The following is a 13,783-nucleotide window of genomic DNA, read 5'->3' on the forward strand; positions in this document are numbered from 1 at the left end:
ATTAATTTTCTTGATTCTTTCTTCTTTTTGCGTTTTTGATTATTAAATTTTCTCTATAAAAAGAAGAAACTAAAGTACCTCTTTTCATATACACAAATAACGTGTAACAACTCTTATAATCTACGTCTAATAATAATAAATAAACTTATAATAAAAAGATTCAATAAGGGATGTTTAGATACTACCAGTTTTCTACTATAATTGTATACCAATCGAAATAAACAGATTTTTTCACTGATACACCATGCAACAATTCCAGTATCTAGAGTAATAAGAAGTATTTTTTTTTTTGTATCTATAATATTCTATGAATAAGTATTATACGATTTTATTGATTTTACTATTATGTTTATACATTGTAAAATAATAATTTTGCTTTAAGATACCAGCACAATATAGAATCCCGTTTTTTGTACCAATAAAAATAGATCGAGACTTAAGATCATAATAAACAGTAGATATATTGGTAATACTCGTCATAAGACTAAACTTACATTTATTTGAAAGAATATTCCAAAAAAATAGCTATTTTTTCAGTAGATACTTCTCCATTTGCGTATGAAATTATTATTTCATAACTGTTCTCTAAAAGATGAAAAGAAGTTAATAAAGAGATTCTAATAGTATTGTTTCTAATAGATGGAGAAAATTTTTTAATCTTTTTTTTTTATTAATACTATCTTATTAAATCCTATATGAAATACTATCAAATATTGCTTGTTTGTACAAATATATAACATACTATTTTTTATAGGCACAAAACTTAAATTATCCGAAAATAGGCTAAAAGTGCTAAGTTTCATAATACATTTGTGGCTTATATACAACAGTTAATTCTATTTCCTGTTGTAAAATAAAATAATACGGTAAATGGACTTCAAAAGATACACTAAATCCAAGGCGAAAATTAAAAAGCCCATTGCAATTGTATATGGCATTTTAAATTCTGATGAGATAAAAAGATATTCAATTCACTGTTTTAATAATAAAGAAACTTTAGATATATCTAGAACTCTAGAAAATTTAGATATTCCAAAAATGGGAACAATCGAAAATACTTCAATCTGCCCACTTGATAGTAATACAGGAAAAGATTGCCCTGGTTATTTCGGCCATATTGAATTATTTTTGCCAGTCTTCAACTGTAATTATCTTGGGTTAATCCTAAAAATTTTAAAATCAGTAAATTATTATACGTCTGCCTTATTAATTGAAAAGACCAGAACGAATATTCAAGAGCTATTAAAACACAATATATCAGATAGAATATCCATTATCTCGAAAGAAGCTGATCGGGTAAAAACTGATCTTCTAAGCGGAGATTTTTTACCAGAATACGAATCTTTAAAAGGAATACAAATTTGGATGAGGTTTCCTCTATGTGTTAAACAGGGTAAATTTAATCCGAACATACTTGTAAAAAGAAAGCTTTTTCCCGAACAAGCTTATAGTATTCTTAAAAATATATCTAAATTTGACTGTAACATCCTAGGATTCGATTTCAAAAATTCAAGACCTAACTGGCTGATACTTTATAATTTACCTATCCCTCCCATCAATATCAGACCCTACTCGAAAAAGAACCTGTTTATCAAATACGAAGATGATTTAACGTATAAACTTCATGATATAATTAAAGCAAACGATCGATTACAAAGATCAAAGAATAGTAGAAAGTCTTCGGAACTATTAGAAAATTATAGAGAACTTTTATCCTACCATATTTTTACTTATTTTGACAATTCATCTACAAAAGTTAAATTATCCACACATGTCTCAGGAAAACCTATCAAAAGCATTTCACAGAGACTAAAAGGAAAATTTGGTAGATTTAGAAGAAATTTAGTAGGAAAAAGAGTTGATTTCACAGGTAGAACTGTAATAACCGGTGATTCTTATATTCATTTAGAAGAATTAGGAATACCTATGCTAATAGCCAAAAAACTAACACTTCCTGAAGTTGTCAATAAATTTAATATTGATCGTCTATCTTACATAATTGACTCCACCGGAAATGAGTTAAAAGCTAATTATATTATCAAAGGCTACAATAAAGTCATCGATTTGAGATATAAATCTTCAAATTCAATAATTTTACTAAAATACGGTTTTATAATTGAACGTCATATTCAAAGCGGGGACATTGTGATTTTAAATCGACAACCCTCATTGCATAAAATGTCTATGATGGGTCATCGCGTAAAAATATTTCCTAAACTCACTTTCAGATTAAATTTATCAGTCACTACACCCTATAATGCTGATTTTGACGGTGATGAAATGAATATTCATATTCCACAATCAGAATTAACAAGATCAGAAAGCACTTTTATTATGAATGTCATCAATAACATTATGTCACCACAAGCTAACAAACCAGTTATAGGATTGGTACAAGATACTTTAAGCACTTGCTACACTCTGTCTTCAAGAGATTCTTTTTTAAACAGCCTAGAAAAAGACTATTTAAAAAACAACTATAAAAACTTTTCTACACAACCATCAATAATCAAGCCCTTAAAAAAATGGACAGGAAAGCAATTATTATCAAGCTTTTTACCCCATCTGACCTTTCTTCACCGAGAAAGTCGTAAAACATTCCATTTTGAAGATTCAAATAATTATAATGATTCCTCTATGTATATACAAGATGGTAAAATAATGATGGGGTTATTTAATAAGAAAACAATAGGTGCATCTTATAATAGTATAATACAAAACATATGGCTAGAATACGATCATTTTTCATGCAGAAATTTTATCGATTTGTGCCAAACAACAGCTAGACATACTAATATAAAAAACGGTTTCACAGTATCTTTGTGGGATGTCTTTCTTGAAAAAAAACTATTTAACATATTTTACAATATAAAAAAATTCTATATTCATAATTGGATAAAGCTCATGGAGACAAAGAAACAAATAAAGATGACGCAAATAAAGAATTTTAAATTTAACACAATTACCAAAATAAACAATCTATCAACAACTAAAAAATATTTCTCTTCTTTGATAAATTTATTCTTGAATTTAACACATAATCAAAATAATAACATGAATATTATGTTAAATAGTGGATCTAAAGGTTCTTTAATTAATTTAATACAAATCGTTGGATTATTAGGTAAACAAAGCTCTATAAAAATTAATAACATGAACCATTTTCACGGTAGGTTATTTTGTCACAATATTATCGGTCATATTCCTATTGAAAGTACAGGTTTCATTTTGAGTAACTTTTTTTATGGGTTAAACCCTCATGAATATTTTTGTCACGCGATATCAGGCAGAGAAGGTATTATCGACACCTCAATAAAAACAGCAGAAACGGGTTATATACAAAGGAAGTTTTCTAAATCTATGGAAAATTTAATTTGCTATTATGATGGCACTGTCAGAAATTCTAGTCAAAGTATCATACAATTTTTGTATGGTGAAGATGGTTTAGATCCTACATTTTTAGAAAAAATTACATTGTCAAAAAATCATAAAAAACAGACAAATAAAAACTTACAAAGCAATTTGAAATTGAAGACTTACGATACAAAAGATATTGGTTTTTCTAACAACTTTAGTCATATCCACTTCTTGAATACTAATTTTAAAAAATACTATACACAGGATAAGATCTTAAACAAAATCATAAAACAATTCACAATGTTGAAACGTTTAAAAACATGTTATATTCCAGTGAATATTATCAGAATCATTGCTCATACTAAAAGCTCTTTACAAAGATATGGCAAAATTCAAAAGAACTGTACTTGCCCTAATCTTTTGAGTATTTATCTAGGAAAACTCTATAACTCATTATCATTATCAAGAAAGACATGTTATTTCAAGGCCTTGTTTAATAAAATAATAAATCCGTCCATAGTACTAATCATAAAAAACATTTTTACTGTAAAACTTATTAAATCACTCAAAATAAACTTATTTCAATTAAAATGGATTTTTAAACAAATTGAGAATAAATATAACAAATCTTTGACAACTCCCGGAGAGTGCGTTGGCGTCATAGGGGCTCAATCCATCGGAGAACCTACAACTCAGATGACCTTGAATACTTTCCATTACGCAGGAATTGCAGAAAAGGATGTTACTACAGGAGTGCCGAGATTCAACGAATTAATTAATGCAACAAAAAAGCCAAAAACAAAATGCTCTTATCTAAGTTTAATACATAACTCTAAGTTAGAAATAGAATCTACCGATTTCATAATATCAAGATTAGAGGAAACCAAATTGGAATTTTTTGTTGAAAAACTCTATTTACTAAAAGTTTTTGACTCTCAATATACTAGGATTGATTTTATTTCATCAATTTTAAAAAATTCTTTGGAATCGATTAATCCATCCTCTAAATCTGATCAAAATCCTAGATGGATATTAAAACTCATAATATCGAGATGGAGGCTTTTTGAAAAAAAAATATCCATCGTTAAATTATTTAAAAAACTTTCTGACAAATTAAAAAATTATGGAAATATTCAGATTAGTTTTGCTGATAAAAAATTTATTGAAATAGCAATAATTATAAGCAATACCCTTTTTGCTCCATATTCTATAAAATTATTAGATGTTGATCCTAAGAAAAAAACCCCTCATATCAAAGAAAGGTGCAAACTAGGAGTCAGAAAATCCAAATTTCTGTACATCCTAGAAAAATTTAAATCCGAAATTCTCAATATTCCAATACTCGGTATTCCAGACATAGTTCATTGTAGAGTTAGTAATAAAGTCAGGACTTTTATAAACAATTTAAACTATGACTTAAATAGTCTTGAAAACTTTATATTACTCGATTGTATTGGTATTAATTTGGTAAAAACTTTGACTCACCCTTGGATAGACTCCAGCCTGACATACTGTAATGATGTTAACTGCTTTTATGACAATTTTGGCATCGAAGCTGCCCGACTCTTGTTCATTAAAGAATTAAAAAAAATTCTAGAATTTGATAATTCTTACATTAATCAACATCACATTAGCTGCTTAGCCGATTATTCTACTAATACTGGTCGTCCCAATGCCATTAACCGTTACGGGTTAAAGGTACAATCTCTATCTACATTACAGGAATGTTCATTCGAAGAAACAATGAAAACTCTACTTAAAGCATCTGTTGAAACCAAAGTTGATCGATTCAGCAGTATTACCGAAACAATTATCTTTGGTAAAGAATCTAATTTTGGTACAGGTTTTTCTAATATGAAGAAAACTAAATTTCAAGAGGTACAAATATCGAAAAATTCTTTTAAACGAAGCCCGCTAATTATCCCGAGTTTCAATCAATCAAAAAGTTCCTACAAATTGGTATCATATTATAAACCATTAATAAAAAATAAGAAATTACAATATAATCCATATCATCAAAAAAAATTTTTAGAATGGGAATACTAGAATCTACCATTCACCACATGGTCTTATGTCGACCAACTGCATTAAAAGAAACCATACCATTATGGTAATAATCAATGATGGATCTAACACTCCAAAAATAGGAGGTATCCAACCTCTAAAAAAATAAATTAGATTATCAACCGGCTTATTATTTATAATCATTACCACTAGTAGCGGATTAGACTTTTTCTTTTTTTTCCAAGAAGATGATTGAGTTTCGCGAACTTCCACTAAATATAACCAATAGTTTCTGGTTAATATAATACAATAAGATAACTATTTATATTAAATTTTACAGTCAACATTCTATAAATAAACATTATGATTAATCTATAAAAAGCTGAAAGATAATATGATAAGTAAGGTGACAAATCATGAAAAGCTTTCATGATATCTAATGACGAGTGCTTACCTAAAACAGTCAGCAGTGACAAGTCAGATATTGCAAAAAACAATGAAGATCTACTACATGATGACGTTCTTTGGAATTGAATTATTTTTTTTGAAAATTTTTTATTGAATTTTGTTGTTTTTAATTTAGTCAAGCATTTTTTTCTATTGAATAACGCTTTTGACTCGTGAGAGAGTAATTTGTGTTGTTGTTTTATTAATTGTGAGTAAACCATAACTTAACATGTGATATGAACTTAGTTTTATATATCATGTGCAGGTAAATAAACTAATTACGAATAATACTTTTTGTTTCTAATGTCCAATTTAAATGAAATAAGAGTCAAATCATTCTTTGATTTAAAATTAAAGAATAGTATCAAAAAAGGTGTCTTTATAAATGCAATGTACTACTGCTCTAAAATCCAATCTATTACACTTATTCCATTATTAAAAGGTAGAGATATAATCTATCAATCACCCTCAGGAACTGGGAAAACTACTTGTTATATAATCGGCACAAGTAATCAATTATGTCAATCCATAAATTCGTATAAAATTTTAAACTAGGCCTCAATGTCTAATTTTAGTTCCAACGAGAGAATTAAGCATTCAGATAAGAAACGTATTTAATGTTCTTAACATTTATACTAAAAACTCGATTACTTCGTGTCACGGGGGAAGATGGCTCGGAGAAGATCTCAAAAATCTTAAAAAAAATTTCCATGGAATTGTAGGAACACCAGGAAGAGTCTTGCATCTATTGCAAATTGGTAGCTTAGCTATTACTAAAATTCGAACTTTCGTTTTAGACGAAGCTGACATTCTAATGAATAAGAATTTCAAAATAGATATTTTTAATATTTATAGATATTTAAACTCTAAAGTTCAAATAATAATCTGCTCTGCTACTATACCCTTATATACACTTCAAGCAGCGAGCAAGTTTTTACTTGATCCAGTAATGATATTAATGAGAAAAGAAGAAATAAATATCGACGTAATCAATATTGTCATAGAAAATAAAGCAATTTTACATTTCCGTTTTTATTGAAGAAAATAAACTGTTAGCTCTTTTAGACATTTTTGAAACTCTATTAGTCGGGCAAGTTCTTATTTTCTGTAACACAATAAGAAAAGCTAATTGGATTCACAATAAATTACTTGCTAATAATTTTAATGTTGGCCTAATACATGGAAGAGTTATCCAAAAAGAGAGAACTAATATTTTTAAAAATTTCAGAGATGGTAAAACCAGAGCATTAGTTACAACGGATGTCTCATCAAGAGGTCTCAATATTCCTGAGGTTAAAAATATATTTATAGGTATCACTTGTTATAAATTATGATATTCCAACTTTCAAGGATGTTTATTTGCATCGTATAGGAAGGACAGGTAGATTCGGTAGACAGGTCTCTTTTTGATTTATAGGGTGTTGCAATAAATTTTGCTAAATTAAGGGATCTTCATAATATAAAAAATTTAGAAGTACATTTTTCTATAACAATAGAAGAATTGGTAAAATTTTAGAAAAAAGAAATCGGAGTTATTAAATTACAAATACTAGAAGTTTTAAATGTCATAGTTGTTTTTAAGTTTAGGGGCCAAAAAGTATTGAATTTTTGAGTTACCGTCAAAATTAACAGCCAATTTCATTGGATAACTCGTTTTAAATTCCAGAGTGACATTTTCTGATAACAGAGCCAACTTTGAGAAATGTATAATATATTTTAATGAAATACTTTGAGTGATTTGATTCTGACAATTAACTGTAACTTTTCTTTTCTACTTTTAATCATTTTACTGTTAGATTGTTAGTATTCTTATAAATTATAATAGCTCTTCCACTTGTACCTTTAGCTGTAAATACAACTACACCAGGGTGAATATTTATAACAACTAAAATATTTAATCATACCTATGTCACCCACATTTATAAGATCTTTTGCTAGTTTAGTTAACTCCAAAGAATTCATCGAAATAGTGGCATCATATTTATCAACAGGAACTGTAATCTTTTCCTTAATACTTTTGAATAAATTCAATTCATATTCAGCTATCCTACTATCTATACAATATAAAATAAACCTTTGTTCTCAAAAACTAAACTAAAAAAATTTGTAGTTTCGTCGTATTTCATCATAACCGAGTCTTCATTTGTAGATGTTTTCAAAGCTTTTATTAAGCCTTGAAAATTTATCTCTATTTATTATTAACTTACTAAATTTTGTGCCTACAAATTCCTTGAAATTTTCAAAATAATCTGCCTGAATATCAACTTCAAGTAATGTTATGTGCGAATGATCAATTGACTGAATTGTTAGAAAGTTTTCTTTGAATTCAAATGTTGATTCACTGAGTAAATCTTTCATTGATTCAAATAATTTAATAATTTTATTTGGATTTAAAAAAATTATTTTTCTCATCATCTAATTACTCGTAATAATAAAAATTGACATTAATTTAAGAAAAACAGACATTATATTTAAACAAAAAATCACTCACTGATAGGTATTCTCTGTATGGAAAATAACCGTTGTAACAAAACTTACCAGCTAACTGATACCTAATAGTCTCTAGAAACTCTAGCTCTTTCTTTATATTGTATTTATTTATTTTATTATTTTTTAATAACCTATAATCAGAAAGCTAACCTAGTGATAAGATTAATAATTAGTTCTGGGAAATTTAAAGAAACGAATATAGAATCTTGATATGAGAAAGAACTAATACGAAAACCTTTTTTATTTGAGTTTATCAAAGAATTAAATTTTAAAAACTTAAAAATTTTCGGATCTAAGTATTTTATAAAAAGTTGAGAATTTAATTGCTTCAAATTAAGTTTGTAAGGTATAAAAAATCTATTAATTGAGCCAGAAGAATTAATTTTCTTTCCTTAATAAAAATACTTCAAAAAAAATACCGTTTTGTTTAACATAAATTTTAGAAAAATATAACTTATTTATTAGTAGATTATATAAAAAACTCTTTAAATACTTTTTTTTTGTCAAAAATAATTTAATGTCTTTTGGTAAACTAATAAAAAATAATATATATTTGAATAAGACTATATCTAGCATGAACGGAGAGTGCGTTAGACCTCAGGCATCCCCTTTAATGATTAACATCCGCTTTTTCAAGAGAGGCTCAGTTGTTTATTTACGTAAAGGAAAAAATATTGGACGTATAGGCATAATATATGATATAGTTAACCAAAAAAAGGTACTTTATATAATAATAGGTAATAGTTTACTTGTTAAATAAAAAAATTCTAAACACGAGAATAGAATCATTATTTATGAGTAAATATTCAATCGCATTGCCTTCGTCCTCTCATAATACTCCTTTAGTTAGTAAATTAATAGACTCAAAAATAAAAGAAATTCGAAATCTAATTTCTTTCAAAAATATTTGATTCATATCTTAAATAATTAAGCTCATAAATTTCTTTGATTCATTTTAACAATTTATTTTTTTTAAATTTATAGCATTAATAATTAAATTATCCAAAATCTAGCTTACCCTATAGTTTCGATAAATTTTATAAGATTATGAACTAAAGATCAAATATCCTATTTTAAAGATTATAGTCTATTTAATGACTGATTACTAAGAGAAAATTAAACCACAAGTCTAAGAGTCAAATTTACTAAACTACATGTTACTTTTAAAACTTTTTAATTCTAGACTAAAATTTATCTATGAATCATTCGTACTCAAATAAACCTGTATTATTTAATTTAGATTGTTTCAAAAAATTAATTGATTCTAAAATAATGGTTATTTTATCTTAAAACAGAAAATTATTTCTAATAATCTAGGACAAGTTAATAACAAATTCTATATTTTAATTAAACAGAAAAGTATTTTTAAAAATATAGAAATCTTACTTAGTCAAAATATACTTTCAATACTAATGGAATTAAACAAATTTCTCCCTTTCACTAAAGTAAAAAATAAAGCAAAGTTAATAAATAAAAAATTAACGTTATCTATTCAACAATCTAACTTGAATATAGCTTACTTATTAATATTTGGTATACTAATTTGTATTTAGTTTCAAAAATGTCTTTGCTTTTTAGATCTAAATCACTTTTGTCACAAAAGAAAATACTTAACCCTTTAAGAAAAAGTATAATTCTAATTACAATAAATATGAGACTTATTAGTTTAAAACTAAAATTTATTGATAAAGATTTCATCATAAAATTAATTAAAACTTCTCTAATTGGAAAACTTTCTCAAAATCATAATTTTATTAGCAACTCTGTATCATTTTCATAGAATAGTTAAAATTAATTGACTTCATAATAAATCGTATTAAGTATTACAAAAACAAAACTAACATTAAAAATATTTTTAGGAATGTCTTTTTTTCAAAATATAAAAACTGGTATTCTCATAATAGCTTTTTTATTTCTAAAGGATTATTATTTCAAAAGTATTCGAATCATATTAATTTCAAAAGGACTAGCAAGTCTAATCCTAGTATAATTATTATACCTACCTCGTTGATCAACAAAAAGGACTCTAAATTTAAAGATTCATCCATAAAATATTGCAACAAGTATAAGATAAATCAAAAAGGCAATTTTACCACAGACTAGAAACAAGATACCAGTTTATATTACAAACGATTAAAAATACTAATGCTGATCTTATACTACTTGATCAAAAAGACACTATAATTACTGATCTAATGAATAAATATACTAAATCAACAATAATAAACAATTTTTATTCATCAGAACTTTTCAATATAATCAATAACCTAGGCTTTGAAAAAAATAAAAGCTCCTATTTTTATCATAATTTTAACTCTTCAAAATATTTTAGATTAAATGTTTTTAAGATTTGAATAAGATTTGTAATTCCAATTTTATTAGCTGGTTATTAATCACAAACAAATCAACAAAAAGAAGATGCTTGTCGATTATTTGCACCTTTACTGATTATCAATTCGAAAAAGATCTACTAAATGATACGAGAAATTTAATAGTTTTAATAATTCAAATATTGATTGATGGAAGAGTTCTACCTTCGGATAACTCAGTCGAATTCTTGATAACGAAGATGATCAAATATAAAATTCAACTTACCGAATGTACTATTTTTGCAATTAGTAAGAGATATTATAGTTAAATCTTTCTACTATTTAATTTATATTATGAATCACAAAAAAAAAGTAATATCTTTTCCTAACAATAATTCCATTTTAAAAATAAACTTTGAACGAGATAAAACAATAGATTTGCGGAATTTGAAAGATCACCATAAAAACATTAATTATATTCATTTAAATTATAAAGTATGTAGTACTTAAAATTAGATGAATTTAATCTTATCAAGCTTTTTACTTTTTCACGATATTTCAAATATGTAAAACATTGTCTGTAATGAATAAAGGGTTGGCTAGTAATAAAACATAATCTGCCTAATAACCTCTAAATAGATTTTTAAATAAACCGAATTAAGAAACAAAATCTCATTTTTAAATGTTCTTTTAGATTTTATAAATGATAAGTACTTTTCTGTAAATAAATTTTTGATTTCGCAATAATTTTTGTCGTTTATCAATAAAATGTTTAAAATCTTACCAGCTATTAAGATTGTAATACTTTTTAGTGATATTTTTTTTTCATCTATAACTTTATTCAAAAAGTATAAAGATTTTCTTAATAGAAATAGATTGAATGTGGTTTTCTTAAAATCCCTATAGCAATATTTTTTCTTATCATTTTTATAATTATAAGTTTTTATCCGTAACCTTCCCATCTATAACTATTTGCTACAGTAATTATTATTAAAAAGTTGAAATCTAGAACATCTTTATTTTAAGTTAACTATTAATTATTATTATTCTTTTAAAAAAACTAACCACTCTTTTAAAAATGGAGATAAAACTGAAATAATAGGAATAGCATCCCCTAATAATTTATCAAAAACTAAATATTTTATTTGATTGCTATTATTTTAGTTTATACTTCCTAAGAGTAGAATATCTATGAACCTTGACTAACAAGCATCCAAAAACCGTACAATACAATGTTTTTATTCTGAGTGCGGTAAATATAAAAGATGCCAAGAAAATAGTAAAGTTGAATATTGAAACATTATTCGTATAATGGAGAGTAATATTGTTTTTTGTTAAAACTGATTTTACTAATTTAAATAATTTGAATTGTTCTCTATAATGTCTATTCTATTATTCAAAAACTTTATTGAAATACCAATTTTTTGTAGAAAATAATATTTGATTGTTAATGGCATTCTCATAAGGTATAAATTTAATTTTTGAATAAGGTAAGGATCACCGTAGATACAGTTATTTTTTCCTGAAATACATTTTTTAATTCTACTCATACTTTATTATTAAATCATACTTTATTATTGTATTTTTAGATATTACAGAGACAAAAGATATGTAAGAAATACAGTTATACGAGCATCTATTATACAATGCTTCAATGATTATTTTTCCATACTTTAAATCAACAGGTAAAAACAAAATAACTTTACCAAGATTCGTAATTTCTAAAGAATTTACATCGATACAATTATAATAATATAAAATTTCTAGACTTCTAGTTTTTAGAATTTATACCTTCTTAGTTTTTCTTTATCTAAATAAAATCCCAGCTCGATACTTCCAATAAAATTAGATCCAATCAGCTTAATAAATAAAATGAAGGAATTTATATTTTCAGTAACAATATTAGGAATCAATTGTAATCCATTACACAGGTGGCTTCGTTTATCAAAAAGTCTAAATATAACACCTTTTCCAATTCTACCTGTCAATAGTTAAATTACCGATTCTACCTAACCTTTGAACAGACTGTAATTTGGAACACGTTATTATTCTTAGCGTATTCGTTTGATATCGATCATTATAAATATTTAATTTACTATATCCCGGATCAACCACAAATTTAAGATTTTTAATTGTTAAAGAAGTTTCAGAAATATTAGTACTCAAGTATAATTTTCTGTCGGGAGACAGAGAAGAATTTAAATTAATTTTATTGCTTTTGATTGTGCTATTATCATTATAACTTAGTATTTCGGAATATAATGACACGAGTTTGAGACTAGATTTTGTACGTCTAAAAATATTTAACGATTTAATAAATAATTTGAGCAGGATAATTTCATTTTTTCCAGTTAAAAATAACAATATATCCCCAGCAATAGTCTTTGTATTGATCTTTTTATAAACTTTTACCTTAAAAATAGTAATTAATGCAGCTATTAGATAATTTGAAATATTTTTATTTAAGAAAAAAATTTTTCTATCATAAAATAACCCTTTTATAAAAATTATATTCGAATAAAATTGCTTTTTCAATAAATTTGGTTTGCTAAAAGTAGCGGTCATTATGAGAAACTTTAGTCCCTTTTTTTTTTTTACCTTTGTAATATAAAATTACTTGTAAAATATGGCATATTCCTATTATTATATCTGAATAAACTGATCTTTCATGAAATTCATCAATAATCACGATCTATCTAGGATAATAAAACCATTTTCCCGAGAGTGTTATTCATAGTCAATAACATATTTAACAATATACCTTCTGTTAATAACATAATATCTGATTTATTTGACGCTAAACTAAAGAAACGCATTTTCATACCAACCTGTTTAATTANNCATACTTTATGACCCAGCCTAGTTTTAAGAATAGTTGATATTCTGAGGGCTACATTCAACACAGCTAATCTCCTAGGTTGCGTGATGAAAAGTTTATATTTTTTTTTACTAAAAAAAAAATATAAAATAATCGGAATAATAGTTGATTTACCACAACCAGTTTCTCCTACAATTACAGAAAAGTCATTAAACAAAATTTTCCTTAGTATTATTTCTTTAAAGTAGACTAAGCTATTTTTAGGATTAATTATAGAAAAAAGTAAAACCGATCTCATTTCCTTAAAATATAATTACGTGTTGCTAACTTCTTTTTAAATTAATAATGGAAGTATCTA

At 25.7% G+C, this 13,783-nt stretch overlaps 10 protein-coding genes across 10 annotated transcripts; 4 read left to right on the forward strand and 6 right to left on the reverse strand.

Annotated features, from left to right (window-relative positions):
• Position 1: 1 nt before the first annotated feature.
• Positions 2–803, reverse strand: BNATCHR1111 (hypothetical protein). The annotated part of the gene is given in 5 exon segments (XM_001712781.1): positions 2–126; positions 146–305; positions 325–525; positions 545–658; positions 678–803. 5 exon segments carry the CDS (start codon positions 801–803, stop codon positions 2–4), a joined length of 726 nt encoding a protein of 241 aa, XP_001712833.1.
• A 67-nt stretch (positions 804–870) lies between these two features.
• Positions 871–5,403, forward strand: rpb1 (largest subunit of RNA polymerase subunit II; the record flags this gene model as incomplete). The annotated part of the gene is made up of 1 exon (XM_001712782.1): positions 871–5,403. The coding sequence occupies one exon, from the start codon at positions 871–873 to the stop codon at positions 5,401–5,403; it is 4,533 nt and encodes a 1,510-aa protein (XP_001712834.1).
• Positions 5,404–5,406: 3 nt separating this feature from the next.
• Positions 5,407–6,029, reverse strand: BNATCHR1112 (hypothetical protein). Its single annotated transcript, XM_001712783.1, has 2 exons — positions 5,407–5,679; positions 5,700–6,029. 2 exons carry the CDS (start codon positions 6,027–6,029, stop codon positions 5,407–5,409), a joined length of 603 nt encoding a protein of 200 aa, XP_001712835.1.
• Positions 6,030–6,111: 82 nt separating this feature from the next.
• Positions 6,112–7,324, forward strand: eif-4A2 (translation initiation factor 4A2; the record flags this gene model as incomplete). Its single annotated transcript, XM_001712784.1, is given in 5 exon segments — positions 6,112–6,344; positions 6,364–6,793; positions 6,813–7,100; positions 7,120–7,206; positions 7,226–7,324. The coding sequence occupies 5 exon segments, from the start codon at positions 6,112–6,114 to the stop codon at positions 7,322–7,324; spliced, it is 1,137 nt and encodes a 378-aa protein (XP_001712836.1).
• A 42-nt stretch (positions 7,325–7,366) lies between these two features.
• On the reverse strand, positions 7,367–8,220 carry pcna (proliferating cell nuclear antigen; the record flags this gene model as incomplete). Its single annotated transcript, XM_001712785.1, is given in 5 exon segments — positions 7,367–7,579; positions 7,599–7,693; positions 7,713–7,862; positions 7,883–7,996; positions 8,016–8,220. 5 exon segments carry the CDS (start codon positions 8,218–8,220, stop codon positions 7,367–7,369), a joined length of 777 nt encoding a protein of 258 aa, XP_001712837.1.
• A 37-nt stretch (positions 8,221–8,257) lies between these two features.
• BNATCHR1113 (hypothetical protein) lies at positions 8,258–8,874 on the reverse strand. The annotated part of the gene is given in 3 exon segments (XM_001712786.1): positions 8,258–8,429; positions 8,449–8,684; positions 8,704–8,874. 3 exon segments carry the CDS (start codon positions 8,872–8,874, stop codon positions 8,258–8,260), a joined length of 579 nt encoding a protein of 192 aa, XP_001712838.1.
• Positions 8,816–9,209, forward strand: rpl14A (ribosomal protein L14A; the record flags this gene model as incomplete). Its single annotated transcript, XM_001712787.1, is given in 2 exon segments — positions 8,816–9,016; positions 9,036–9,209. The coding sequence occupies 2 exon segments, from the start codon at positions 8,816–8,818 to the stop codon at positions 9,207–9,209; spliced, it is 375 nt and encodes a 124-aa protein (XP_001712839.1).
• A 286-nt stretch (positions 9,210–9,495) lies between these two features.
• Positions 9,496–11,117, forward strand: BNATCHR1114 (hypothetical protein). Its single annotated transcript, XM_001712789.1, is given in 7 exon segments — positions 9,496–9,573; positions 9,594–9,831; positions 9,852–10,063; positions 10,084–10,361; positions 10,382–10,637; positions 10,658–10,898; positions 10,918–11,117. 7 exon segments carry the CDS (start codon positions 9,496–9,498, stop codon positions 11,115–11,117), a joined length of 1,503 nt encoding a protein of 500 aa, XP_001712841.1.
• An 89-nt stretch (positions 11,118–11,206) lies between these two features.
• BNATCHR1115 (hypothetical protein) lies at positions 11,207–11,569 on the reverse strand. The annotated part of the gene is made up of 1 exon (XM_001712790.1): positions 11,207–11,569. One exon carries the CDS (start codon positions 11,567–11,569, stop codon positions 11,207–11,209), a length of 363 nt encoding a protein of 120 aa, XP_001712842.1.
• An 81-nt stretch (positions 11,570–11,650) lies between these two features.
• Positions 11,651–13,723, reverse strand: prp43-2 (mRNA splicing factor PRP43; the record flags this gene model as incomplete). The annotated part of the gene is given in 8 exon segments (XM_001712788.1): positions 11,651–11,759; positions 11,779–11,991; positions 12,012–12,158; positions 12,178–12,378; positions 12,399–12,588; positions 12,608–13,205; positions 13,225–13,299; positions 13,319–13,723. 8 exon segments carry the CDS (start codon positions 13,721–13,723, stop codon positions 11,651–11,653), a joined length of 1,938 nt encoding a protein of 645 aa, XP_001712840.1.
• Between the last annotated feature and the right edge of the window lie 60 nt (positions 13,724–13,783).

The sequence above is a fragment of the Bigelowiella natans genome, assembly GCF_000002455.1.
Source record: "Bigelowiella natans nucleomorph chromosome 1, complete sequence".
In the NCBI taxonomy this organism is placed as follows: Eukaryota; Cercozoa; class Chlorarachniophyceae; genus Bigelowiella; species Bigelowiella natans.